At 41.8% G+C, this 26,167-nt stretch overlaps 1 protein-coding gene across 1 annotated transcript; it reads left to right on the forward strand.

Annotated features, from left to right (window-relative positions):
* The first annotated feature begins 2,136 nt into the window (after nt 1–2,136).
* LOC120536360 (integrin alpha-L-like) lies at nt 2,137–25,625 on the forward strand. The gene is made up of 11 exons (XM_039764686.1): nt 2,137–2,185; nt 4,570–4,687; nt 6,134–6,240; nt 10,238–10,299; nt 10,436–10,556; nt 13,699–13,829; nt 13,966–14,111; nt 14,204–14,360; nt 14,469–14,604; nt 23,903–24,023; nt 25,518–25,625. Exons 1-10 carry the CDS (start codon nt 2,137–2,139, stop codon nt 23,956–23,958), a joined length of 1,083 nt encoding a protein of 360 aa, XP_039620620.1. The 3' UTR covers nt 23,959–24,023; nt 25,518–25,625.
* Nucleotides 25,626–26,167: the final 542 nt, after the last annotated feature.

A 26,167-nucleotide genomic window follows, 5' to 3' on the forward strand; every position in this document is an offset into this window, starting at 1 on the left:
AAAATATGTAAAGTCCAATAGACAATCTGAGGTAAAAAAATAATTGCACGTTACATAAGAATATTTCACAGTGGCACAAACTGACTCCCATTTATTAGTTACTAGTTGTCCCTCGCAGCTCCGTACTCATAGTAGTGAAAGAGGACAAACTTTAAAAATCATTTAAAAAATAAAAAAAATAACATAATAATTTGTGTTGAGAAGAATTTATACTGATAGTTCTCATATCCGAGGGCCTCTTGATGTACAATATTTTTGGTTTTGCTATCGGGGTGAGAATGTAGCTGAGATCTCTTTGCCAAAAATGTAAAAAGTTGGCAGAGTATCTCTGGCCAAGCGGAAGGTCGGTACGCTCTAATGTCAAATGTCGCCACTGTATCTGATGGTGTTCGGCTCTGTAGGGAGAGAGTCCCCCCGTGTGGGGAGAAGAACACATGGCCGTGATATCTCTGCCAATGAGTAGCTACCCTCTTAAGCACACGGCGCTCTGATCTCTCTCTGAAAAACGTCAAACGTTACTTCTCAACAGTCTGTAGATGATAAAGTCTGCTGAACAGAAAGGTATCGCCAGCTGAGCGGAGACAAGGTGCATTCCAACATGTGGCGAGAGGTAGAGCGACTCGAATGGAGGCTCGTGTGTGAGTGAGGAGGGCCCCGCGCATCTCCCTAATCCTGAGGTCCGCCTCCCCTTCCCCTCGACCCACAGCCTGTCTCTCTCTGATTTCCATCCATCCATCCATTATCCACCCCGCTATATCCAAACTACAGGGTTACTGGGGCTGCTGGAGCCAATCCCAGCCAGCATAGGGTGCAAGGCAGGAAACAAACCCCGGGCAGGGCGCCAGTCTACCGCAGCTCTCTCTGATTTGAGTGAATAAATTGGTACCACAAACGAACTACGATACTTAGCATGATGAGAGAAGTCGGAAAATCAACCAGAATGTTCAAGCAAATTCTAGAAAAAAAAAAAATCTAAATCCGTTTAGTAGATCTCTCGTGAAAAGTGGACAGACAGACAGACAGACGTTGGATTTTTTATATATATAGAGATTGTCCTGCGAGGTTCCTTCTGTAGGTCTGACGTGTGCCTCCATGTCTCCATTAGCCTTCTATCTGTTAACTCTGTTAACTTATCATGTCAGACAACCAGCAGATATTTATTGTGTGCGTGCGAGTCTGAAGAAGGAAAGCCAAAACGCAGATGATGTTTACTACTGAGAGGTAAACTTCATTTTACGAAAAGAGAAGCAGCTGGACTGGTAGACTTAGATGTTGGAAAGCACTTCCGACTGCCTTCTGCAGTTTGTTCATCTCCCACAAGTCCTCTTAGAAACCTGAAGCAGAAAACGCTGCTGTTGCTCACGTTAACCGGCTTGTGCCCAGTCAGATGGTGCCCACCAAGAATGTTGTTCACTCGATTACTCGATTGTGATACGTCACAGTGACAGTCCGGGTTGACTCCACGTTACCTGGTTGGCCCCGGCAGCCTCTTGAACCCAGAACCGTCGATACTCGCTAACCGAGGACACACACACAGTCAGCAAGGAGTTGGAGCAAAGTGTCCGGTGCTTTCATTAAAATCCAACAGACAAACAGTCCGTTGCATCAAACAGTCCATGAATACATAAACAGTCCAATAAGATGTGAAAATGCGGGGGTTAAAATGTTTAATAAATAATCCACTAGAAACTTCGTTAAAAATCCCAGGCAGGTTCTTCTTCTAAAAACAGTCACGAGCCCCCAGTGCCTCTTCCTAAAATCTGGCAACAGGTGCCGTGACATCCCGGGTTTGGGGTCCGAGCGCCAGTCCCTCATACGTCGTACAGGACACTGTACTACTCCTCTGCGTTGTTGTAAGGAGAGCCCCTCTTCTCCGGCCCCCAAACTCAAGCGCAGGCCCGCTGCCCACTTAGTCAGCTGACCCACAGGCTTGCGATTCTGTAAAGGCAGCTGGAAGTGAATGGCCAGAGAGATTAAAATCAGAGGAGTGCCACATCCTTCTGCCTGCACTACGTGAGGAGCCTCTCATTGTTTAATTTCTGTATATTTCCTGCCGATTTAAAGAGGAAATTAACGTCATTTTGTTTTTTTCAAAAACTTTCACAGCTGCTTCTGCAGCCACATCTGTTTTCCAGCATGTCTCTGGAGGCTGTTACTGTCCTGTTCTTCACTCAGCTCCTGCAAGGTAAGTACCCTTCAGAGCGGGCATGACCGTGGGACGGCTTGATAATTAATGTGACTATCGGGCACCACTAAGTCTGATAAAGAGATTTAAGGGTTGGACTACGAGGCTTAACACATGAGCTGACCCTCAAACCGACATCTCCTGCACCCAAATTTCAGGGACCAAATGCTCTTCTTCTTCTCTTTCTCTTTAACTTTCCATATTCCAGCCACAACAAAAGTGACACAATGCCAGCTTAGTCAGGGCAGGATTTGCTGAGGCTTGAGTTAAAATGGTAGCGGGCATATTAAGAGAAGAGAGGTATATAATTGAAGGGGGCAAGGATATGGAGTGGGTAGAGGATGGACTGTGTGGAGGGGGAATCTAAGGGACATAAGGGGTATCAAGTGAGGACGAGCGTTTGAGCAGGGAGGTCAAATACGGTGAGCCCACATACAATTTATACTACAATACAATTTATTATTGTATAGCCCAAAATCACACAAGGAGTGTTGTAATGGGCTTTAACAGGCCCTGCCTTTTGACTGTCCTCCCCCCGAGATGGTCCAAAAAAAAAACCTTTGTAAGGAAAAACAATGGAAGAAAGCTCTGGAATGGCATTTCAAAGAGAGACCCCTTATATACAGTTAGGTCCATAAATATTTGGACAGAGACAACTTTTTTCTCATTTTGGTTCCGTACATCACCACAATGAATTTTAAATGAAACAACTCAGATGCAGTTGAAGTGCAGACTTTCAGCTTTAATTCAGTGGGTTGAACAAAACGATTACATAAAAATGTGAGGCAACTAAAGCATTTTGAACACAATCCCTTCATTTCAGGGGCTCAAAAGTAATTGGACAATTTAAATAACTGGAAATAAAATGTTCATTTCTAATACTTGGTTGAAAACCCTTTGCTGGCAATGCCAGCCTGAAGTCTTGAGCTCCTGGACATCACCAGATGCTGGGTTTCCTCCTTTTTAATGCTCTGCCAGGCCTTTACTTTCAGTTGCTGTTTGTTTGGTGGCCTTTCTGTCTGAAGTTTAGTCTTCAACAATTGAAATGCCAGCTCAGATGGGTTAAGATCAGGTGACTGACTTGGCCATTCAAGAATTTTCCACTTCTCTGCTTTATTAAACCCCTGGGTTGCTTTGGCTGTATGTTTTGGGTCATTGTCCATCTGTATCATGAAACACCCGCCGCCCAATCAATTTGACGTCATTTAGCTGGATTTGAGCAGACAGTATGTCTCTGAACACCTCAGAATTCATTCGGCTGCTTCTGTCCTGTGTCACCTCCTCAATAAACACGAGTGTCCCAGTGCCACTGGCAGCCATGCACGCCCACGCCATCACACTGCCTGACTCCACCGTGTTTTACAGATGATGTGCTATGCTTTGGATAATGAGCTCTTCCACGCCTTCTCCATCCTTTTTTCTTGCCATCATTCTGGTAGACGTTGATCTTGATGTCAACTGTCCAAAGAATGTTTTTCCAGAACTCTGCTGGCTTTTTTAGATGTTCTTCAGCAAAGTCCAATCTAGCCTTTCTATTCTTGAGGATTATGAGTGGCTGGCACCTTGCAGTGCACCCTCTGGATTTCCTTTCATGCAGTCTTCTCTTTATGGTAGACTTAGATATCGATACGCCGACCAAGCCCTGGAGAGTGTCGTTCACTTGGCTGGCTGTTGTGAAGGGGTTTCTCTTGATTCTGCGATCATCTACCACTGTTGTCTTCCGTGGACGTCCAGGTCTTTTTGCGTTGCTGAGTTCACCAGTGCTTGCTTTCTTTCTCAGGATGTACCAAACTGTAGATTTTGCCGCTCGTAATATTGTAGCAATTTCTTGAATGGGTTTTTTCTGTTTTCGCTTCTTTCACCTGCATGGAGAGCTCCTTTGACCGCATGTTGTCTGTTCACAGCAAAATCTTCCACATGCAAGCACCACACCTCAAATCAACTCCAGGCGTTTTATCTGCTTAATTGATAAGACATCATGACGGACTTGAACACACCTGACCATGAAATAGCCTTTGAGTCAATTGCCCAATGACTTTTGACCAATAGCATCAGTTTTCCACATTCAACTTATACGAGTGACATTATAAAATACCAGAAACTATACAATAAAATCAAGTTCCGACTTATCCGCAGGAGAACTTATCGACTAGTATATACGGTACATAAAAAGGTAGGAAAGTAAGTAAACGTTTTATTTTCATGGTAGGACAGAACAACACCACAAGGACTCCGCAGTACAAATACATACGCACACTCCCTCCAGGGGGCTCCTGTCATTATGCTATACCTTCCCAGCTGTCCCTGCCAATGTCTCCTCCCACTGAGTAAGGATTGACGTGTCTGTTTTGTGCAACTCGTCTCCATTTCTTCTTCTCTGGCAGTACCCCAGGTATCTCACGGTTTTAATATCGATGTGCGACAGCCCCAGATGTTTCACAAGAATGGCGCAGAACAGTTTGGATACAGAGTGCGGCAATTTGACTCCAGCGATGGGAAATGGTGAGTAGAGGAGCAGCAGAGCTGGACACTTTTTAAAAAGAATGAGGGGTTCGCTTCAACGCCATGACTCTTTGTGTATAAGTAATTCTTCCAGGCCGCCAGTCCCAAAGCCGTTCCCTTTAGTCTCACTGAGGTGTCTTAAGGTAGGCAAACCACTTTCAAATTTTAAAGGATTTGGGTCGATCTGTTTAATTGACCCCATGCAGTCTTCTCTGCTAAAGACTAAACACATTTTATTTTCCCATAATTTGGCTTTTGTTTTACTTTTTCTGTGGCTCAATGTTAGGAATTCTTGTTATTATTTTTGTTCTTCCCTTCTAGGGTTTTGGAGCAGGGGTGGAATTCATTCATCTGGTGGGAATAAAGCTATTTAAATGTCTAAACCATATTTCACATCTTCATGCAACACCATTTTGTTTTTTTGTTTATCATGAGCACCGCCATTTTGGGTATTGGTGCTCCATTGCCAGTTGTCTCTTTTAGATTTATTTTTGTTCATTTTTTATGTTGATCATTTACTTTATTTTTATGTCCAGATATCTTTTTCAATGTATTGTGTTGTTTTGTGGATGGTCCCACGTGAGGCAGGGCTACCTGCCCATCAGCGACAAGACGCTGTCCTTAGCCTTATAAAGGCTGAGGGAAATCCAACAGTCCCCTGCGGTTCATTGAGTGGACTCGGAGTTTGTTGAGTTCTCTTGTGTTGTTTGCTCTTTTTGCTTATTTTTGATTTTCTGTATTTTTGTGACATTTTGCTCTGTTTTTTGTTTTTTCTTACCAATCTCTTTGTTTTCTTTTGGGCATTGCCTTTTGTGCCTTTTTGGGCTCCTCAACATTTCTTGTGCCACAGATAAGTTTTGTTAAAAAAAATCTTTTTATTTTTAAAGATTCTACATTTGCCTTTTTCATTATTATCCAAGGTTTGATAATCCCCCTCTTCTCTACTGAGTATTGTTTTAATCATTTTCGGCACTTAACGAGCTTAGGGAAAATCACGGACAGAACAGGAGACAAAGCACTGGGGGAGTCCCACACACACCGGATGTGGTGCTGATGTTTTTTCAGAGAGCTCTCACTGGGATTTTACAGGGACCAAAGAGCCCTAATTAAGGGTCCCGAACCCCATACTCTCCCAGCATCCCTCAAGGAACAAGCACTTTGAGCTACATTGAAAATGTGCTATATAAATAAATGTTGTTGTTGTTGGTCATACCAAAACACACGTAGACTGATTGGTTGTACTCCCATGCCCCCTCCAGAATCCTCTTGAGGGTAAAGAGCTGGTCTACCATTCCATGGCCTGGAAGGAACCCACATTTTTTGTCCTGGATCGTAAGCTCCATGAGTTGGCGACTTGGCTCTGCTAAACCTCATCAGCATTTGAGGTGAATTCTAAAATATGTCCACGTGACAAGCCCTAACTTTGTGTCTCTTATCTCATGGCAGGATTATTGTCAGTGCCCCCAAGAAGAAGCAGAGCCCCGATGACAGATCTGGAGGAATCTTCAAGTGTATGAATGGAAGAGCAGAGTGTCAGTCCATAAAAATTCCAGGTAGGTCACTGAGTTGTATTGAACTGAAAAACTGAAAATGCAAGGGCTGCTGAGGACTCGGTGGCACTGGACATTCTTAAAACTAAGTGTTACCTTTGTGTTTGTTTCCAATGAAGACACAAAGCCTTACATATGCACACACACACTCTCACACACACACACACACACACACACACACACACACTCACACACACACTAAAGGAAATCGAAATACTTCCGAGTTCCTGATGGCCAGTAGGGGTCAGTGTGTGTTCTTGCTGTGTTACAGGTTGGATGTTCAGACATGTACTGGCAGGCCGCGCTCTTTATGTTTTGTTAATTGTGTCTTTTGTGGCCTGGCCCTTATTGAGAATTTTTATTAAGTATCGATATGCTTTATTATTAGTTTTAGTGTTTTTAGCTATGAAAAGTCCAGGCCTGGAACAGCTGTTAGAAAGACCCCGTTTACTTTGTTAGGGAGGCCGCTTGTCCTTCTCACTTGCTTTGTTTGGAGTTTCTGCGAGTCGAGCTGTGAGCCGAGGTCATCATCTTCTCTGAGGAAGCAAGCAGGCAGATTTTGTTTAAGGATGCAAGCGTAGGACCTTTGCCTGTGTGAGTAAAGGGTGAGCTCTCAAGCTAGCGCATTAAACACAGAAGCACTCAAATGGCACTTCAGTACCTTAAGCAATAAGATTAAAATGCAATATTTTATGATATTAGTTAGTTTGAGCTCTATAGGGACTTAAGAGTTGACTGTTGAAAGTTAGGGAGTACTTCTTGAACATGTGCCAGTGACATAAGCAGTGGCTTGGCCTTCGTCAGCCCAATGGGCAGCTGTGTGCCGCGACTTAACGGCGCTGGGCTCTTATATTAGCATGCACACTTATATTTAATTCAGGCAGCATTTACGTTTATATACCTTGTTATTGGTTTTAGAACTATTGATTATGAAAAGAAGTTGCTTGACATGTTTTTAAGTGGCTTAGTGAGGCACTATTAAGTACAGGCCGTTGCTTTGGTCTTTAATGTGGCCTAGTTGCTTGCCTGTTTTTAAGAACCAGGGACGCTGAGGAAACAAGTTAATGTTTTGGGACATGGCGGCTCTGCTTGGCCCTTTTGACTCACCAGAGTCTAAAGAAGTTTTTGGAAAAACCTTCAACACCCCCAAACTTAAAGGAAACTAAGTAAACTGACACGCTAACACAGGGGTGTCCAACCCTGATTCTGGTGGGCCGCAGTGGCTGCAGGTTTTCATTCAAATCATCTTCTTAATTAGTGGGCCGTTTTTGCTGCAGGTAGGAAGGAAGCAGGTAGAGGAAAGCTGGTGCAGGAGAGCGAGCGAGCAGATTCGATGGAGCAAAGGCAGGCAGCTGGGAGGTGAACCCCTGCAGAGGAGTGTTTGGCCAACACTCGGTGGGGCTGAAGAAAGCGGTCGCTCCAGCTGAGCGATCATGGAGCCGGAGTGACTGATATTGAAGATGACTGGCTGTCGAAAGGCAGCAGCAATTGTGGAGGCTTTGGGCTGGTTTAGCCCCAGTGTGAGTGCCTTGGCCGCTGGAAGTGCATACATATAATATAAAGAAGAAGTCAGGATTAAAAAATATATATATATTTTATTTTAACAGGCCGTTTAATGCGAGGCCAGTTAAGAGGGATTGTACTGTACTATTAGGGGAAAGAAGTTTACAAGTCGAGGTAATTGTTTTAAAAAGAGGTACAGCACGAGGTCATTATTACGAAGATGACTGGTAAAGTGAATGATGAGAATTCTGTGCGAAATGGTGATGTTTTTGTATTTAGAATTGAAATAAAAACGAAACGTGCCCGAACCACCGGGCTCACTTCATGAACTGAGACAGGCTTTACGTGCTCTGCAATTGTTTTCTCTGCTGTGCAATAAAGTCTTACATTCTGACTGCCTTTCTGAAGACTCGGTTTTTTCTGAAGATTTATCCACAAGACTCTGCAGTCCGGGTGTCTCTTTTTGTAGATCGAGGGCAAAGTGTCCCCCTGTTGCAAAGCTGAACACGTTCAGAAAGTGGATTTAGGAGGCCTTTTGAGCAGAGCAACCATAATGAAGAACAAGTTAAAGAAAAATCAACTTTAACAGTGCTCTCCATAATTGTTTGAGACAAAGACCCCCTTTCTTCTTGATTTCCCCCTCTGCTCCACAGTTAAAAATTACAAATCAGCCAATTCAGACATTGTGAATGAAGAGCACACTGCAGACTTTCGTTGAAGGGGATTGGCAGACATTTCGGTCACATAGCACTTTTTCTACGTGGTCCTCCCGTTTCAGAGCACCATAACCTTTGGGACAATTAATGTCACAGGTGTTTGCGATTCCTCAGGTGGGTTTCATTGTTTCATAAGTTACCTCGGCTTGCTTCTACCCTTTGTTCAACATGAGCTCAAGAGCTGTGCCAGTGGAAGTCAAAGAAGCAATCATGAGGCTGAAAGACAAGAATCAAACCATTGGAGACTTCAGTAAAAACTTAGGAGGACAAAAATCAACTGCCTGGAACATCATGAAGAAGAAAGAATGCACTAGTGAACTCAATAATCACAAAGGGACTTGTAGGCCAAGGAAGACCTCCACTGCTGATGACAGAAGAATCCTCACTATGGTCAAAAAAAAAGCCCCCAACGCCTGTGTGACAGACTTCAGGTAGCCAATGTGTGTGTGTGTCAGAGATGACTATCAGCGGAAGACTTCATGAACAGAAACACAGAGGCCACACTGCAAGATGATGACCACAAAAACAAATCAAGCAGATTTCAGTTTGTGAAAAAGAACTTCAAAGAGCCTGAAGAATTTCGGGAAAATGTCTTGAGGACAGATGAGATAAAGATGAACCTGCGTCAGAGTGATGGCAAGAGCAAAGTGTGGAGAAGACAAGGAACTGTCGAGATCCGAAGAAGACTACCTCATCTGTTAAACATGGTACTGGGGGTGTTATGGCTGCCACAGGTCCTGGCACACTTCTCTTCATGGATGTTGGAACTGCTGACTGCAGTGGCACGATCAGTTCTGAGGTGTGTAGAATCTTCTGATCTGAAGTTCCAGTAGATGCCTGAAACTCATTGGAGGGCACTTCATCCTACAACAAGATGATGAGCCAAACATACTGCTGAGGTGACACAGGAGTTTATCAAAGCTAAGAAATGGAAAATTCTGTAATGGCCAAGCCAGTCACCTGATTACAGTCCAATTGAGCAGGCCTTCCATATGCTGAACAGAAAACTTTTGGAGACAAGCCCCCCACTGAAACCAGCAGGTCCTGAAGATGGCTGCACGAGAAGCTTGGCAGAGCCTCACGAAAGAAGCACCTGGAGATGTTGATGAATCGCAGACTCCAAGCAGTCGTTGCATGCAACGGATACGTGACAAAGTCCAAAATATGACAATGGCTTTAATACACCCGCCATTGCTGCTTTAGAGAGGGCACTTTATTTGTCCATAAAGCAATGAATTGTGAAAATCAGCCAGTAGCCCAAATATAGGTAGGTAGTTAAGCCCAAGCAAATGTGTCCAAAAGCCCTAAGCAATAAGGTGGAATCCAAAAGACAGCAACAATAATCACAAAAACAGAACTCCAGGAAACACAAAATGTTTTAGAGACGTTCACAGACTTCTGTAAGAGGAGAATGCGAGAAGCTATACGGGTGGAAGGTCTTTGTTTATCTTTCATTTCCAAAATGTCTCCTTTGTGTGAAGGCCACATAGTAAGTGTTACCTAACAACTGGAAAAGAAGGGTGGGGTATGAAGCAACTTTGATTATTTTTTGCAACTTTGCCGTGTGAAGGACGATGTCCAGGTTTCTCCTCACTTCTAAGTATGTTGCTTAATCTCCTGGATTGGATGGGCCCTCCTCTATAGATAAGAACAAGCCTTGCTGTTCTTACTTAGTTTATATGCAAGATGCTCCATCAATGCCAGGCATTGTTCTCACTCCATTTCACATGCCAACATGAACACCTTCTTGACTAACTAACTTCTCGTTTTCTCGATTTTAGAGTCTGAACAGAATCTGCAAATGGGCCTGGCCTTGTCTAGTAGTAGCTCGTCTCTTTTGACTGTAAGTATGGTCCACCATTTTATTATTTTCTACAATCATTGTAATGCAAATGGTGACTCCAGCCTGGAAATAGCCATTTCACAAGCAAATAAAGAACTTCATTTTTTAATCGATAACCTCTAATTTGCAATTTCAGGCCTGCAGCCCTGTATTGGCCCACAAGTGTAACACGGTTGTGTACTTCAATGGGATCTGTTACACCTATGACAAGGGGCTCAATCTCATAGAGAACTACACGGTTAAACCCCTTTATCAAGGTGAGCTCTGTGTATGAACTGGACATGTTGTGGAAGAAAACTTTATTTTCACAGAACAAAGTTACGGAGTTCAGATGAGAACACAGAACATTTCTTTATTTGTTATGCACAAATGTCTCAGTCCATGGAGTGAGCCATCAATTCAACAGTTCATCTGTTTTTATACTCTTTTTTTTAATTATATCACCTCATGTAATACATCACGTATTCTGACTCTCAATATGCAGAACTTTATCACCTTCTCCAATCAACTAAAGCCACCGAAAATTTCTCATTCATGTCGATTCTATCATTATTTAAGAGGGGTGTTCAGTGGATTTTTGAATTGATCTTAGCACCACTTTGTGGGAGGCATGTGTGGGCTTTCCCATCAGTTTATCTCCATTGTCTGGAGGGGTGTTCAGTACTCATTTACCTCATTCTAACCTTGGGAAAAGACATTGGTGGCTTCACTAAGCCTTAAGTTACATTTAATTAAGCCCTGAGTTACATTCAATCATTTTCCTTATGTTTAATGATTCATTTTGTTATAGTTTTATATCCTTATAAATAATTTGATACTATCCGTAAGTATGGTGTTCGCGTCAATACCTCGACTCAATACAAGTTAGAACCATGCAATTTGGCATCCGTCGTTCTGACATCTATTGGCAAACTGAGTAATGACGGCTGAGTATTAACAACGGTCATTGTTTAAATTTTAGCCGAACTCAGATCTAAAATGAGTGACGATCACAATTCAGCCATAAGAGCAGCGGCCGCGGAAAGGATGCATAGGAAACGAAGGCACATGACTGAGGAGGAACATAGACTTGCTAATGCGACCAGACGTACACAACGTGCACAATAAATTGATGAGCACTGTGCGGCTACAGAATGCTACTAACGCTGAAAGAAATCATGCTAGCTGTGCACAAGCGACTGATGAAGCTCGAGCAGCCACAAATGCAGCACGGGTCGAAAGAAATCGAGCAGCCCATGCCTTGTGGCGTGAAAATGCTCAGCGGCACGGCATTGCCATGTGCAATCACACAGATATTATTGAGGATGAATTGTGTTTGACGTTAATCAACCATGCACCAGTCGGGGACTGGCAGGACATAATCTGCCATGCCAACATAATTATTACTCCAACTCTGATTAGAGTCGTAAAATACAGTTTGTTTTGGAAAACTTGTTTGCCGAAAGAAATCAAATGAGGTACGCCGAAAGGCTCAGTTCACATCTCGCAGCCCCGTTTAAACAGGAAGCTCTTCATTACATCTGCCGACAAGCTCTATTTTAAGCACAAATCAGTGCCATGATAACAAAATCATTTCAAGGACTTAAAAAAACAAATAATTCTTTGCAGAGAGAGTATTGATTTCACAAACGTAGAATTTGTAGCCCGATTTGATCCGGCTCCCATTCGCTAGTATATATATATTGTCACGCTTGAGTCACAAACCAGGGTTTTCCAAGAGACAGAAACTTTACTCCAGAACAGGCAGAACAAACTCAAGTCTCTATTAGGAGCGATCCGCCTGCACTAGGGACAACCGCCAACTCTGCTACCTCGGCTCCGCCTCCAGGTCAAAAGAACATGAAGTCTTCCTCTTCAATTTAACGTAGTAATCTATCCTCTCAAAAACGTGACAATAAAAACGGCAGCAACATGATTTAGATCTCTGCTGATCCTTTAAAGGTCGCAATTCATTTTGCACAGTGCAACAGATGACCCAGTGTGCCAGTGGATTTGACTCGGATATTCAAGTTTGGCTTTTTAAAAAGGGGCACATTTCTTGTATGAAAACGGCAGAGGTTAAAGTGGCCCAATTTGGATTGAACTCTTTAGATGCACATTATAAACTCACAGTTCATTGGTGCAGATAAGCGATCGAGTGTGCCAGGTTTACCAGTGCATTAAATTAGTGAACCCGCATTGGACTGGGTAAACTTCACATGCACTAAATACGTGAAATATGAATTCCTTTTGTAACTTGTGTGAATAAGAAGCTGAGGGCTAGTAAGTACAGTAGATGGCTAACTAATGTCATTTCCTTTTACTATAAATTAGTGCAGTGGTTAGTGGTGCTGCTTCACGGATTTAACGATCTAGGCTTAAATGCATAGCCTGCTTTTATAAACTTGCCAATATCCATTTCTGTGGACTGTAACTGTGTGAGGAAAACATCAGACTGTTCAGTGATATGTCCTGTTTCCAGAAAATGATGTACAATAGCACGTGATGGTGAAGTATGTGGCGCACACGCAGTATTGGCTGGTGCGTAGGCTATGGTAAGTGGTGGGCACGAGATATATACATGGTGGACATGAGATAGTAAGTTGTACGCACCAAATTGTTTCCCAGGAAGGAAAAAAAATGCTATATCTCCTCAGGGGCTCCGTATGAGTGTGCAGACGAATACCTGTAAACATAAAACACGTAACTAAACCCTTACCCTCCCACAAGCCTAATCTTAACCATAGTGTAACAGGCATAGTGCGATGGGCATTTCATGACTGATGTTCTAGACATTACCTGACTTACGTCATAGGTATTGCAAGCTGCTGTTAAACCCATCTCTAACCATCCGGCACTCCTTTAATAAATAAAAGCCCACCAGTCTGCTTTTTTATATCACCGCGCTACAAGAGCTGGAAGTGACATCAAACTGAAGCACCATGGCCTTGGCAAAGGAGTAATTAGGTAGCCCTGAAGCGCACTTTTGTAATATTTTAATCTAAGTTAATCTTGTACGTACATGAAAACATCTCATACGTACGTAAAACTATCTCGTACGTACATGAAAATATTTTGTACATACATGAAAACATCTCATACATACATGAAAGTATCTCGTACATACGTGAAAATATCTCATACGTACGTGAAAGTATCTCGTACATACGTGAAAATATCTTGAACGTACAAGATATTTTCACGTATGTATGAGGTAAGGGTTATCCCATAATTTTTTTCACTGTGCAGTTCATAGCTTCCGTAGAGATTCACCTTACGAGATGGTAATGTATTTTTACCAAACCAGACTCACCCAATGTTCAAACATGAGCATGTCCTCAGTGTGAGGATTTCTAATACTATTATACATAGAGTGTTGGCTCTTCTTACACGCTTTCCCTTGACTTGTCTTTTTCCCAGAATGCACCAAATGCAACATTGACCTTGTATTTCTGTTTGATGGCTCTGAAAGTCGTAAAGGTCATGATTTCACAAACAACAAGAATTTCATCATTGACATCATGAAGAACTTGACCAACACTTCCATACAGGTGATGTTACACTTTATTGAGTTATACAGTCGCCCCACTACTACAGCTGGGGAGGGCGTTGATCGCCATCCATGTCTCAGCTGCTTTTTCTGACCTACTCACCATGACAGATTTCTCGTGTTGTGTCTTCATGCAGTTTGCTGCAGTGCAGTTCTCTTCGGATGTTCGCACAGAGTTCAATTTTTCCAGCTATCAGGCAATTAGAGATCCGGAGAAACTCCTGGGTAATATACAGCATATGAGGAAGTTGACCAACACACATAAAGCCTTGGATTACACAATGTGAGTAAAGATGAAGGTTCAGCCTGTAGATGGCCAGAAGATGGTGGACCAGTTTAAGACCTCCTACCACTTTCTGTTTTTTATTTCCTCAGTGGAAATCTGCTGTACAACACCCAATATGGAGCAAAAGAGAATGCAACCAAAGTGCTGCTGATCATCACAGACGGGGACCACACTGATTATGATGATGATTACAATTACGTGACCAAACGTCTGGATGAAAAACACATCATCAGATATGTCATTGGGGTAAAAATCATTTAAGATGTCCTCATCATAATAACTGGGCTCCAGGTGCCCACTTACCATCCTTTGAGTCTTTACAGGAGTGAGAAAACTGTACTTCTTCCTTTACAGATTGGGAACGGGAAGATCGAAAATCTGAAGAGCCTGGCTTCTGAACCCAAAGACAAAAACACCTTCTACATTAACGACTACCAAGGGCTCAAAGGTATCCTGGACAACCTGCAGGCTAAAGTCTACAACATGGAAGGTAGGAGACGTCTCTGATAAGTTTCCCTACATGTAATTTCAGCAGGAAAGTTTTATGAAAGATGGGATGGTCAAAACATTCACGAACACCTGATTGGTCCACTGCCTTGGTGTGGGCAAAACAAACAGAAAGCAGTCATTTAAGTTGGAGTGTGTGGGGGTCACTACTTTGCCCCCTCAATTTGATCAACTAATGAATGTCCATTGACCACCTCGCTCCTGTCTGCAGTTGTAAACTGGGCAAGGCCTCTACGTTTTCAGCATGTAGCTGGCTAACCAGTGCTCTGATTGGCAGTCATGGAGGGGAAAACAGAAATGAGTGAAAGCAGAAAGATGGGCTCGGCAGAGTGATGACGGTGACATTTTCATTTTGTGCAGATGAGGAGAAGGCAAAACGCAGGTCCTTTGTAAACGAGATGTCACAGAGCGGGTTCAGCGTGGCATATGCCGAGGTAAATCGTGAAGGGGGGTCTGAGAAGGATTTAATACATTTAATGTTTTTTTAATAATAATCTATACTAATAAAAGGCAAAGCCCTCACTGACTCACTCACTCATCACTAATTCTCCAACTTCCCGTGTGGGTAGAAGACTGAAATTTGGCAGGCTCATTCCTTACAGCTTACTTACAAAAGTTGGGCAGGTTTCATTTCGAAATTCTACGCGTAACAGTCATAACTGGAACCTATTTTTTCGTCCATATACTGTAATGGACTTCAGCTCGATGCCCGTGGGAGGCGGAGTTACGCCTCCCACATAATTTAGTGCCTGCCCATATAAGGCCGTCCGTAGGCGGCAATCCAATAGAAACACTGCCGCTAAATATTCACGGGTGAAGGACTGTGCTTATGCAGAGGAAGATGAGATGGTCAGGGTGGTGTTTGGCACAAACTCAGCGAAACTGCGAGAGAAACTTTTAAGTGCCGGGTCTTAGCTAACATTAAATACAGCCGTGGGGTGGAAAAAGTCAATGTCACACTAAAGGAAGACAGTGTAAAAAAAAAAACCGTGCATGCAGTGTGTCACGTCTCAGATAAAGAGGAAGACGAGCTGTTTACTGATGCAGTAAGAAACAACTACACGCCATGGCGCAATGGTAGAGGCTTCGCCTCTAGCGCCGAGGTTCGATTCCCGAGGGGGGGTGCACTGAGTATGTATGCGCGCTTCCCGATTTATTTTACCCTCACATCCCCTTGGTTTGAGACGTATGTAAAAATATGCGGTTAACGCAGAAAGACAGATCACCAATTGAAGCTTCATGAATAATGGATACTTTATTCGCCATCAATGATTGTTTTGGTAAAGCCATACTCAGTGCAATCATTAGATGAACGGTAAAAAAGTAAGAGCGAGGGGAGGATGACTTATTGAGGCACACAGGCGAAAACACAATAACACGCGGGCTCGATGTACTGTAGTGCGCATCAACTCGATCTGAATTGAGTGATCACATTCGAAAAAATATATCTTTTCAAGTTCTATTTAGTCGACACAAATATCTTTGGTTGAAATGTAAGGCGAATTTACTCTTTACATTTGTATGGTGAAGAAAAATGTATGCAATGATGCCTACATTTAACTTACATTCCTACCAAATATATTTCTGTCAACTAAATAAAAAGTCCTTCTTTTTTAAAATTTAAATAGAACAGATATGATAGTTCATAATATCTACACAGACTTGCACGTAAGAGCGGGAGTCATCCATTTTAACAAACAGCGTATTGCACTGATACGAAATAGCCTGCCCATTTATTTATTTAGGAATGGATAAATAAATTAAGATTTTGTACAAATAATGTTTTTCATTTTTCTTCCTTGAGGGATTCTGGCACCCCCAGCAACAGCTGCTCGCAGTACCGCCGCTCCCTATATCGCAGAGTACGCAGTCTGCGTAGGGCACCAACTCCCAGGGGGGCACCATCCCAGCTGCTCAAAAAAATCGTTTTTATATATTATAATAATAAATTAATATTAATAATATACATATACAAATAAACAAAAATATAAATGTATATATTGCATTTTACGGTGAACGCAGAGTAGGCTAAGCACACGTGATGACGCACACGGCACGCCTTCACCTCTGTTACGGCTGCCTATTTGGCCAAAAATGATAATAATGGAACAATATGCCTGGTCCTGGAAAGAGACATCAACAGTCCGGTGCCAAGAAACGAAAGAAAAAAAAAGGCCAAGATGAAGCCCGTGCATCACTTTCAGGTACATTCATAATCCTGTGAAACTTTATTTTATTCTGTCGACGTTAATAATGTGTTTTAATGTCGGTAATAATTTCACGACTAACGCATCTTTCTTAATATGAATACAAGCAGATCTAAATAAACAAAATGACTTAAAATGCGTTATATTAAAACACAGAGGCAATTATGATTATTGATTAATAATGACCATATGATATCATTAAGTAGGTGTTTTTTTTATTATTTTATTTTTACTTCCGTAATATTTGGGGGAGGGGGCACAAAAGTAAATTTCTGCTTAGGGCACCCATTTGGCCAGCAGCTTCCCCGGTTGCTCGCACCCCAAAGAGTATGTATATATACAGTGGTGTGAAAAACTATTTGCCCCCTTCCTGATTTCTTATTCTTTTGCATTTTTGTCACACAAAATGTTTCTGATCATCAAACTCATTTAACCATTAGTCAAATATAACACAAGTAAACACAAAATGCAGTTTTTAAATGATGGTTTTTATCATTTAGGGAGAAAAAAAAATCCAAACCTACATGGCCCTGTGTGAAAAAGTAATTGCCCCCTGAACCTAATAACTGGTTGGGCCACCCTTAGCAGCAATAACTGCAATCAAGCGTTTGCGATAACTTGCAATGAGTCTTTTACAGCGCTCTGGAGGAGTTTTGGCCCACTCATCTTTGCAGAATTGTTGTAATTCAGCTTTATTTGAGGGTTTTCTAGCATGAACCGCCTTTTTAAGGTCATGCCATAGCATCTCAGTTGGATTCAGGTCAGGACTTTGACTAGGCCACTCCAAAGTCTTCATTTTGTTTTTCTTCAGCCATTCAGAGGTGGATTTGCTGGTGTGTTTTGGGTCATTGTCCTGTTGCAGCACCCAAGATCGCTTCAGCCTGAGTTGACGAACAGATGGCCGGACATTCTCCTTCAGGATTTTTTGGTAGACAGTAGAATTCATGGTTCCATCTATCACAGCAAGCCTTCCAGGTCCTGAAGCAGCAGAACAACCCCAGACCATCACACTACCACCACCATATTTTACTGTTAGTATGATGTTCTTTTTCTGAAATGCTGTGTTCTTTTTATGCCAGATGTAACGGGACATTTGTCTTCCAAAAAGTTCAACTTTTGTCTCATCAGTCCACAAGGTATTTTCCCAAATGTCTTGGCCATCATTGAGATGTTTCTTAGCAAAATTGAGACGAGCCCTAATGTTCTTTTTGCTTAACAGTGGTTTGCGTCTTGGAAATTTGCCATGCAGGCCGTTTTTGCCCAGTCTCTTTCTTATGGTGGAGTCGTGAACACTGACCTTAATTGAGGCAAGTGAGGCCTGCAGTTCTTTAGACGTTGTCCTGGGGTCTTTGTGACCTCTCGGATGAGTTGTCTCTGCGCTCTTGGGGTAATTTTGGTCGGCCGGCCACTCCTGGGAAGGTTCACCACTGTTCCATGTTTTTGCCATTTGTGGATAATGGCTCTCACTGTGGTTCGCTGGAGTCCCAAAGCTTTAGAAATGGCTTTATAACCTTTACCAGACTGATAGATCTCAATTACTTCTGTTCTCATTTGTTCCTGAATTTCTTTGGATCTTGGCATGATGTCTAGCTTTTGAGGTGCTTTTGGTCGACTTCTCTGTGTCAGGCAGCTCCTATTGAAGTGATTTCTTGATTGAAACAGGTGTGGCAGTAATCAGGAAATTGAACTCAGGTGTGATACACCACAGTTAGGTCATTTTTTAACAAGGGGCAATTACTTTTTCACACAGGGCCATGTAGGTTTGGATTTTTTTTCTCCCTAAATAATAAAAACCATCATTTAAAAACTGCATTTTGTGTTATATTTGACTAATGGTTAAATGTGTTTGATGATCAGAAACATTTTGTGTGACAAACATGCAAAAGAAGAAGAAATCAGGAAGGGGGCAAATAGTTTTTCACACCACTGTATATATATATATATATATATATATATATATATATGTAGATATGTATGTATATGTATATATATGTTTATATATGTGTATATATATATGTATGTATATATGTGTGTGTGTATATGTAGATATGTATGTATATGTATATATATATATGTTTATATATGTGTATATATGTATATATATATATATACTAGCAGAATACCAAGGCCATGAGAAGTAGTGTGTTAAAGAAGTTATGAAAAGAAAAGCAAACATTTTAAAAATAACGTAAGATGATTGTTAATGTAATTGGTTTGTCATTGATATAAGTGTTGTTGTCATATCTGTCATATCTATCTATTTATATCTATCTATTTATATATATCTGTGTTTGTATATATATATATATATATATATATATATATATATATATATATATAATATATATAAATAATATAGCAAAATACCTGCGCTTGGCAGCGAGAAGTAAAAAGAAAACTTTTATACATTTTAATTTGTAATTGTTTTGTCATTGTCATGAGTGTTGCTGGTATATATATATATATATATATATATATATATATATATATATACATATACACACACAGACACATATATAAACATATATATACATATATACAAATATAGATAGATATATATATATATATACACATCTATACACATATATATATACAGTTATATATATATACACACACACACATATATACATACTGTATATACAACATATACATATCTACATATATACTGTATATACACATATATATACAAATCTACATATATATATATTAGGGGTGGGACTCGATTAAAAAAATTAATCCAATTAATTAGAGGCTGTGTAAGAATTAATCTTGATTAATCGTATGTAATCGACACGTAAATTTGCCCCAAATCGCAAATGTTTTTTTTTATTTAAAACGGTTTTAGTGGGCTTACAGAATCAAATAATAGACATGGACATGAATATTGTAAACTGAAGCTGTTTTAATTTCTGAAAAAAAGCCTTTAAACTGCATTTGAATTCAAAACAGAAACAAAAATATCATCCCTGGTTAAAATTGGGCAGACTTAAAAATAAAGTGGTAGTTTAAGTACTTTAAGTACATTTTCAGAATAGTATTGTCTTTAAATAATAATAACCAAAATTTCACCATAAAGTGCAGTTTTTCTTCTTAAAAAATAAGTCAGAAACATAAAAGGTAATTTGACCAGCTTACTCTTTAAACTCTGAGTAACATTAGCCAAAATTATTTTGTACATTAGGCTAAAACAGTGTGATCATTGAACATTTTGTAATTAGATGTATTTAGAATTACTAACGGTCACGGAAGTCCAATGATCCCCAGTAAGAGCCACAAAGTCCGCTTTCTGTAATGCATCTAATTTTGCTTGCTTTTCAGTGTGCACAAAACCATGCTTTTATCAAGGCTTTCGGGTAGTCGAAATGATCAGTCGTAGGAACGCTTTATTCCGACTCTAACATTTTTGTAGCTGTGATGTGTGCATCAGTGTAATGGATGTACCAGGAAATCATGCATTGACAAAAGTTCCCGCTTGCTTGGAATTGAAAGTGTGATTAAATGCGTTATTTTTAACGCTTATGGAGTACATGCATCGAAGCTTCTCAGCTGTGCTTGTGCTAAGAAAGGGAAAATTTTAAAATAACGTAACATGATTCTGCGCTAACCTAATATTTTTCATACGCCCCAAACCAAGGAGATGCGAAGGTAAAATGAATCGGTAGTAGCGTACATAGTCAGTACACCCTCTCGAATCGAACCTCAATGTCGGCGTTAGAGGCTTAAGACTCTACAATTAGCCACAGCGTGTGGCTTGTCTATGCTAAAGTATGTATTGTAGATCGGGTATATATATACATTTATATATATACCCGTATCGCAGTGGAGAAGTAGAAGTTATGAAAAGAAAAGGGAACATTTTAAAAATAACGTAACATGATTGTCAATATACAGTAATTGTTTTGTGAGTGTTATTGAATGTTGCTGTCATCAAGGATTTGATTATCATTATTTCTTTCAATCAGGCTCGTATTTGTAGGATGTGTTCAAGTTACATTCCGTGTTTGTCAATCGCTGTAAAGATAAGAGGTTTCATTCATCGATTAGTTCCTTACTGCATCAATAAACAGCTGTCTTCCTCTTTATCTGTGATGTGACAAACTGCATGCACGGGTTTTTTTTACACTGTCTTCCTTTAGCAGGACATTCACTTTTTCCACCGTGTGCTTTGTTTCCGCAGTAGCTGCACTTATGAATATGATTGTATGTATAAGACGCTTCATATTTTTTGCTGCCTTCTCAATTGTGTAATTCGGTTTTGTTCAGCACTCTTTGGAACTGTTGCTTTTGTCTGCGCATTGCGCCAGTTCACGGAGCCGCTTGGTGTTCTTGCATCGAAGGTTCCCAGCTGTACTGGTGCCATCTCGTAATGTCAGCTAAGACCCGGCACTTAAAAGTTTCTCTCGCAGTTTCAATGAGTTTGTGCCAAACACCACCCTGACCATCTCATCTTCCTCTGCATAAGCACAGTCCTTCACGTGAATATTTACCGCAGTGTTTGTATTGGATTGCCGCTGATGGACGGCCTTATATGGGCAGGCACTAAATTACAAACGCTAGTGGCAGCCTGTCTATGAACTTAATTTAATATAAACTTACGGTTCACGCCGTGCTTTGTTTCCGCAGTAGCTGTACTTATGAATATGCTTGTATGCATCATTTGCTTCATAATGTTTTTCTGCCTTCTCAATCGTGAAATGGCGTTTTGTGCTCATCGCTGTTTGGAGTTCTCCCTTGTTCTCTACGTACTTACGTAGGAGGCGTGATGATGTCACATGAAACTCCCCCCGCCATCTCCAACTCAAGACTCCATTACATTATATGGGAAAAAATAGCTTCCAGTTATGACCCTTATGCGTAGAATTTCGAAATGAAACCTGCCCAACTTTTGTAAGTAAGCTGTAAGGAATAAGCCTGCCAAATTTCAGCCTTCTACCTACACGGGAAGTTGGAGAATTAGTGATGAGTCAGTGAGTCAGTGAGTCAGTCAGTGAGGGCTTTGCCTTTTATTAGTACAGATATATGTATGTTTATATGTGTGTGTGTATATATTGTGAACGCTGGCCCCGGCACAGACAGACGGACAGCATATTTTTGCCCAACACACTGTTTATTTACACTATTTACAATGACAAGTTCAAATCACGTGCACTCACAACCCCAGCGCCCTTGGCACTGAATCCCCAAAGTCCAGGGCCCCACAGTCTCTGTGCCTTTGTCCTGGCCGCCTCCTGTCCTCGCTCTCCAGCTCAGTCTGCTTCCTCCCGACTTCCACCACTGACTGGAGGGAGGCGGCCCCTTAAATAAGGCTCCCGGATGAGCCCCAGGTGTTCCGTCTTTAGCCACGCCAAGCGTGGCGGAAGTGTCGGCTGTCTTCCTGGCAGCTCTCCGGTGCCACACAAAGTCTTCCCCGCACTTCCTGGTGTGGCGGAAGTGCCGGGCTCCCGGATATTAGGCACCGGGCGCCGCCTGGCGGTGGCCACGGGTCCCTACAGGGCTGGGCTTCAAAGCCCTGTACCCAGGCCCCTGCCTAACCAGGACGGACGCCCCACTCTGTCTGGAGGAGGCACTCGCCTCCTCCGGTCCTCCAAGCGCCCCGACCGGGCTCCCGCCCCGACCGGCAACCGCACGGGATAAACCGCATCGGGCGCGCCTGGTGGTGACCACGGGCCCCTACAGGGAAGGGCTTCCATGCCCTCAACCCGTGGCCCCAACAGAACCAGGACGGACGCCTCATGGTCTGGAGGAGGCACAAGCCCTCCTCACGTCCTCCTGCCCCCGCCGGCTCCAGCGCCGGGGCCACAATATATATGTATATATGTATGGATATGTATATATATATATATATATATATTTATATATATGCTTATATATGTGTGTGTATATATATATACAATGCATACAATGGACAGGCTCCCCGTGACTATAAACGTCACTTCAGTAAAGTTATTCTCTTTGGAGATTGTACTCTTTTGAAACTACGAGAATCGAACATATCCATTTTATGTTCCACTTTTCTGTATAAAGAGCAGAACATGGTGCAGTGGTAGGGCTGCTGTCTCCCAGTAAGAAGACTCAGGTTTGCATCCCGAGTGCAAACCAGGGGTCCTCCCTGCACAGAGTTTGCATGTTCACTCCATGTCTGTGTGGGTTTCCTCCCACTGTTCAAAGACAGGCAGGTTAGGTGAATTGGCTACGCTAAATTTTGAGAATTTCCCCTTGGGATTAATAAAGTATCTATCTATCTATCTATCTATCTATCTATCTATCTATCTATCTATCTATCTATCTATCTATCTATCTATCTATCTATCTATCTATCTATCTATCTATCTAAATTGACTCTAGTATGTTTTGGTGTGTGTGTGTGTGTTTGCCCTGCAATGGACTGGCATCCTATCCTGGTTTGTTGCAGTCTTGAGCACCATGCTGGCTGGGATAGGCTCCAATGATTAAGGAGATTAGAAAACGACATGACATGACTTTCCTGTACAGTAAAATGAAGCCTTAGAAGGTATTTTGAAATATGAGGCTACAATGATGAACTGCTGCCCTCTAATGGGATCCACCGGCACTACAGCAGGTTATGATATCAAACCAAATCAAAATGTAACAATTCAGATGATTATGTGTATGCCAACAATGATGGAAGGATTAAAAGGCAGAACTCTACGTGACCATCTTCATCAAGCCCTTCCGTGAGAACCCTAAATCCAAAGAGGACTGTTTCATTTATGTTAGGTAGAATGCCCAGAGGGGACTGGGCGGTCTCGTGGTCTGGAATCCCTACAGATTTTATTTTTTCTCCCGCCGTCTGGAGTTTGTTTGTTTTTTCTGTCCCCCCTGGTCATTGAACTTTACTCTTATTCGATGTTGATTAATGTTGATTTATTTTGTTTTCTTATTGTGTCTTTTATTTTTCTATTCTTTATTATGTAAAGCACTTTGAGCTACTGTTTGTATGAAAATGTGCTACTTAAACAAATGTTGTTGTTGTTGTTGCTTGCATCTCCTCCAACCTCATCTTCCCCTACTAACTTTAGACACTTTGACTAAAAGGAGGTTTCTTACCCGCAGGACCGCCTGTTTCTGGGAGCTGTTGGGACGTCGCACTGGGCTGGCTCAGTTATTGAGATGAAGCCTGACATGAAAACTCCAATCATGCTTCCCATGGCATCTGACAAGAATGCCTACCTTGGTGAGTTCATTCCATCAGCAAAAGGAGTTTGACTTAAAAAAACGGCTTTGGGACGTTTAATAACCTTTGACAAGTCTTGTCACAGTCTCACAGTTAGATGTCATGTGCCTTCTTGTTACTAATTGTCTTAGAGACGTCGCATGTTGAACGGCTTTCCATTGCTATTGTTTTTGACAGTTGCTCATTGGTTTCTGCACATTTCTACGTGGTTTTAATTCATTTCTATGGTCTGCATTTTTATTTTAATCATGTCAGACATTTCAAATCGGACTTTCACTGTAAGTGCTGCCAGTTTGCTCTTGTTAGTCATGTGATTACCGACGACATCGCTAACCTTACAAACATAACACGTGACATCATCACACAATGGCTATAAAAGCCATCACAAGGGAATTGCAATGCTTCTTTCTCAAATATTTTTGGTTAGGACTTTCTGTGTTCACTTTTGATCTTTGCTTTCCTCCTGTTTAACTTTTAAATTGTTGGATCTAGTTTTGAGTGTGAAACAGGCCTGTCCAGATAGACAGAATGTTAAAGCCAGAACATGGAGACAAAACGCCAAGTGAATCATCAGTAAAACAACAATGCCCATGTGACCAGTTATTATCATAAACATATTTGCAGCCATAGCACATGGTCTTCAGAAGAGGTCATCCACCTGAAGCTAAGCACATTCATTGTTTCTGGAAGAGGTGTTGGTGAGGCCAGCAGGGTGTGCCTACCCTGTGGTCTGAATGTGGATCCTAATGTCTCAGCGCAGTGATGGGGAACCTGTGCTGTAAACGTGGCGCCATCCTTCGAATTGGAAGTAAAAACGGGGTCCTGACTCTCTGTGGTCTTAAAAGATCCCTGGGCATCCTTCATAAAAAGCAGCGGGTACCCTGATGTCCTGGCTAAAGCGCCCTCCATGGCCTAGTCATTCTGGTCCCCTAGTCATCCCCTGTCCCTGATTGGCTACATCTCTCTCACCACTTTGCCACCTAACAGCTAATCTGTGATGAGCGTACCGGCACAAAAATGGCTGCCGTCGTATCATCCAGGTGGATTCTACACATTAATGGTGGTTGATGTGAGAATTGAGAAAATGCTACATAAATGTAAAGAATTATTATTATTGTTATAAACAAAGACATTAAAATGATGTCAAAGCAATAGTCAAATAAATTACTAAAACCATAATATTAGTATGGAGGATTGTCAATTGAAGTGATTCAGCAGGTGTTATGATGTTTTTTTCCACTTCTCAAAAACGACTGGTCGTGAGTGAGCTGGGGCTTCACCCTCAGTCTCAACTTACACACAGTCCTCCTCTGCCCCCTTCGTTCTTCATCATGGGACAGCACTAATTCTGCGGACGTCACATTATGGATTATACATTAGATTACAGGAACTAAGGAGGTTTTAATGGTGCATTTAAGTGGCCATTGGTGGCTGGAAACCCAGACGTGTTTGGCCTCAGTGTCTTAGCGTGTCTGCATATCTTCTGTATTGCAGGATACTCCATAGCCGTAGGCCATCTTGGGAAGGCGTCCCTGGTCATAGCTGGAGCTCCAAGAGACAAGCACAAGGGCAGAGTGGACATCTTTTACAACTCTGGGAAAGACTGGGAGAGAGTACAGAATCTTATTGGAGATCAGGTAAACAATAAGGATTCCACCTACCAGTTAATTGACAGTTTATTTATTTTGTTTGTATTTATGTGTACTCCCCATTGAACTTTTCATGCGGTTGGTGGCCATTTTCTGGGTGCTAAATGGGAGAAACCAGGACTGGCCACATGGATCATCAGGGGCTATAGGCCTACATGCATTTGAACAGGAAGGGTTAAGGGCTTTCAAATATAAGGGGCTACAGGCATGAGATTGGGGCTAAACCCCCGGAATCCCTACAAATGCCACTGGCCACACTGTGCTCTAATGAAGAGCTTTATTCCTGTAACCTTTAGCCATTTCATTACACCATCATCATGTTACCAATGCCTCAGGCTCTGTTACTTGTGTTCTGCAATGGAAGGTTGATGAGATACCCTCTAAGAGTTTTTAACTGTTGTTTACTGTCCTTTAACAGCTTAATCCAGTTAACTTTATTTTTTATACTTGTCATAGAAGTTAATGTAGAGTTTTTATTCCCACTCCCAGATCGGC

Source organism: Polypterus senegalus, chromosome 10 (genome assembly GCF_016835505.1).
Source record: "Polypterus senegalus isolate Bchr_013 chromosome 10, ASM1683550v1, whole genome shotgun sequence".
In the NCBI taxonomy this organism is placed as follows: domain Eukaryota; kingdom Metazoa; phylum Chordata; class Cladistia; order Polypteriformes; family Polypteridae; genus Polypterus; species Polypterus senegalus.